The sequence below is a fragment of the Cynara cardunculus genome (genome assembly GCF_001531365.2).
Source record: "Cynara cardunculus var. scolymus isolate 2C chromosome LG 1, CcrdV1, whole genome shotgun sequence".
Lineage (NCBI taxonomy): Eukaryota > Viridiplantae > Streptophyta > Magnoliopsida > Asterales > Asteraceae > Cynara > Cynara cardunculus.
The window spans coordinates 23,306,418-23,309,785 of NC_037528.1; the positions used below are offsets into that span (position 1 = coordinate 23,306,418).

Genomic DNA, 3,368 nt, shown 5'->3' on the forward strand with positions numbered 1-3,368 from the left:
ATGTGTACTGATGCAAAAGGAAAAAGTTATCGCATACGCATCGAGACAACTGAAGATTCACGAGAAGAATTATACTACTCATGATTTGGAGCTAGGAGCGGTRGTGKTCGCACTCAAGATCTGGAGACATTATCTCTACGGTACTAAGTGCACCATTTTCACGGATCACAAGAGCCTTTAACATATTCTTGACCAGAAAATTCTCAATACGAGGCAAAAAAAGATGGGTTGAGCTACTTAGTGACTACGATTGTGAAATAAAGTACCATCCAGGCAAGGCTAATGTAGTAGCCGACGCTTTAAGTCGAAAGGAAAGGGTAAAACCGACAAGAGTACATGCTATGGGAATGATGGTTCAGACGAGTTTAAAGACTCAAATTCTGGAAGCACAAAGAGAAGCTCTGAAAGAAGAAAACATGAAGAATGAAGCCTTGCAACACTTAGAGAAAGAATTTGAAATGCAAGCAGATGGGGTGCATTACTTTAAGAATAAAGTATAGATACCAAAGGTTGGTAACCTACGATCAACCATTTTGGACGAAACCCATCGATCCAGATATTCGATTCACCCAGGAGCAGATAAACTGTATAAGGATCTGAAAGAGTATTATTGGTGGCCAGGAATGAAGAAAGATATTGCTTTGTTCGTAAACAAGTGCCTGACTTGTGCCAATGTTAAGGCTGAACATCAGAAAACATCTGGTCTACTCCAGCAACCTGAAATACCCCAATGGAAATGAGAGCAAATAACCATGGATTTCGTAACAAAGCTACCCAAAACTGGAAAGGGGCACGTTACTATATGGGTTATAGTAGACCGACTTACTAAATCAGCTCATTTCATTCCCATTCGCGAAGATTTTAGCATGGAAAGRCGTGCAYAAATCTACATCAATGAAATAGTTACACGTCATGGTGTGCCTATTTCCATTATTTCGGATAGAGATACACGTTTTACATCACGATTTTGGCAGTCTCTTCAAAAGGAATTGGGTACGCGCTTGGATTATAGCACCGCCTATCATCCTCAAACAGATGGACAATCAGAAAGAACTATTCAAACGCTAGAGGATATGTTGTGTGCGTGCGCAATAGATTTTGGTGGTTGTTGGGATACCCATCTGCCCCTTGTTGAATTCTCTTATAACAACAGCTATCACACCAGCATACAATGTGCACCGTACGAAGCTCTATACGCACGTAAATGCAGATCGCCGCTTAGCTGGGTAGAGATCGGAGATAGACAGTTGACAACGCCCGATATTATTCAGGAAACCACCGACAAGATTTCAATCATCAAGGAGAGRCTCWAGACAGCAAGAGACYGTCAGAAGAGTTATGCGRATAATCGGAGAAAGCCGTTAGAATTCCAAGTGGGGGATAAAGTACTTTTAAAGGTATCGCCATGGAAGGGACTAGTACGTTTCAGGAAGAGAGGCAAGCTGGGTCCCAGATACATTGGTCCATTCGAAATACTCGAAAGAATCGGACCAGTGGCGTACAAGTTGAAGTTACCACAAAATCTAAGCGTCATCCACGACACGTTCCATGTGTCAAATCTGAAGAAATGCCTAACGGATGAAACAATAGTGTTACCCTTGGACGACGTTCAGATTAACGATCGGTTACACTTCGTCGAAGAACCAACCGAGATACTGGACCGAGAAGTTAAACGGTTGAGGCGCAGTAAAATCCCTATTATTAAGGTCCGCTAGAATGCGAAACATGGCCCAGAGTACACCTGGGAATGAGAAGATTTCATGAAAGGCAAATATCCGCATTTGTTTGCAGAGAAATCCATTAACAGTAGCAGTCATTAAATTTCGAGACGAAATTTCTTTAACAGGGGGAGACTGTGACAACTGTCAAATTTGAGCTTCCAGGTTAGTTCTTATTAAGTTTATATTAGTGTTATTAAAGATAATTTATAAGATTAAGAGTTAGTTAGATTAGATTGGCCGAAAAATTTCTAGAGTTTCCGGTAGTTGCTTAGAAAGTCCGGTTCCGACCCGTAATTATCTGAAACGTCTTATGTAGTGTCAGATGCTCCAATTTATACCCAATTTATATAAAACATAAAGTTGTAGTGTTTTAAATATAAAACTTTTTATTCAAATGGATTTAACCAACATGGGTTTTTAATTTGAAGAAAAATGTCAAAATTGAGAAAAATGACATTTTAACAAATTTGGGCTTAAAGTTTATAAAAAAAATTATTATTATTGTGGGCTTGGGCTCCCATGGCCGGCCACCCCCTCCCCTTTCCCTCTTTAATCCACATATAAATACTATAATTTTTCTATTTACAATCTATTCTCACCCTTTGAATTTATGAAACTCCCTCTTCTTCTCTCTCCCTAAACTCAAGAGTCACATTAGATCATCTTCATCATCCTTCATCATCAGCCAAAAATCTCCATATTTCTCCATCAAAATAGCAAGGATTTTGAAGATATTGCATCCTTCTCATCATCAATCAAGGTAACAACTTCATCTCCACTTTTTCTTGCATTTTAAGTGCTGGCAGATTTTATGCATGTGCATAAATCGTCCATTTCTTGCAAATAATATGTTCAAATAATATGAATCTTCTTCTAAACGTTCATTTATTGAGTTAGGGTTGTAATCCAATTGGTCTCACTCAAAAACATTGAGTTTTGACTACCCAAATACTCAAAACAAGATGCATGTGCATCTGGGAGTTTTTCAGTAGGTAAACCCTACTTTAAACAACCATAACTCTCTAAATAATCATCCAAAATCATTGATTTTTCTTCTGGAAGTTAATTTCATGAGTTACCTTTCAAATGCCACTGATTTAATTCAAAAATATGGTGATTTGAGGTTTCAACTACTCAAAACAAAATTAGTATGCAATCTGTCCGAAACTGACAGATTTGTATATGCATGTTCTAATGACCATATCTCTTTCCAAACTCGATGAAAAAGGATGATTCTTCCTTTGAGAGTTAACTATATGAGTTATATTCTGCATGCAAGTGGAATCACATAAAAATATGGATTTTTGACCTCCAAACACCTAAAACACTTTAGGTGTACGAACTGTGAAACCATCAGTAGGTAACTCCTACTTTGTGTGTTAATATCTCTTTTATTACTTGCTTTTAGTACATTATTCTTCTTCTGAAATATTCTTTTATGAGCTAGGGTTCATATGAACCCAGTTTCACTAAAAAATATGAAGTTTTGAGGCATTAACCAATTTATTTAARTTAAGTGTGYAATCTGTCAACTAATGACAGATGTGTGCATGTAACTTTATGGTGCCATATCTTCYTCTTAACTCATCCAAAATGAGTGATTATTATCTTAAAAGTTTCATTTAGGTGTTGAGTTTATAATCCAAC

At 37.4% G+C, this 3,368-nt stretch overlaps 1 protein-coding gene across 1 annotated transcript; it reads left to right on the forward strand.

Annotated features, from left to right (window-relative positions):
• Positions 1–10: 10 nt before the first annotated feature.
• Positions 11–1,715, forward strand: LOC112524803. The gene is made up of 4 exons (XM_025134778.1): positions 11–140; positions 274–473; positions 944–993; positions 1,154–1,715. Exons 1-4 carry the CDS (start codon positions 11–13, stop codon positions 1,713–1,715), a joined length of 942 nt encoding a protein of 313 aa, XP_024990546.1.
• Positions 1,716–3,368: the final 1,653 nt, after the last annotated feature.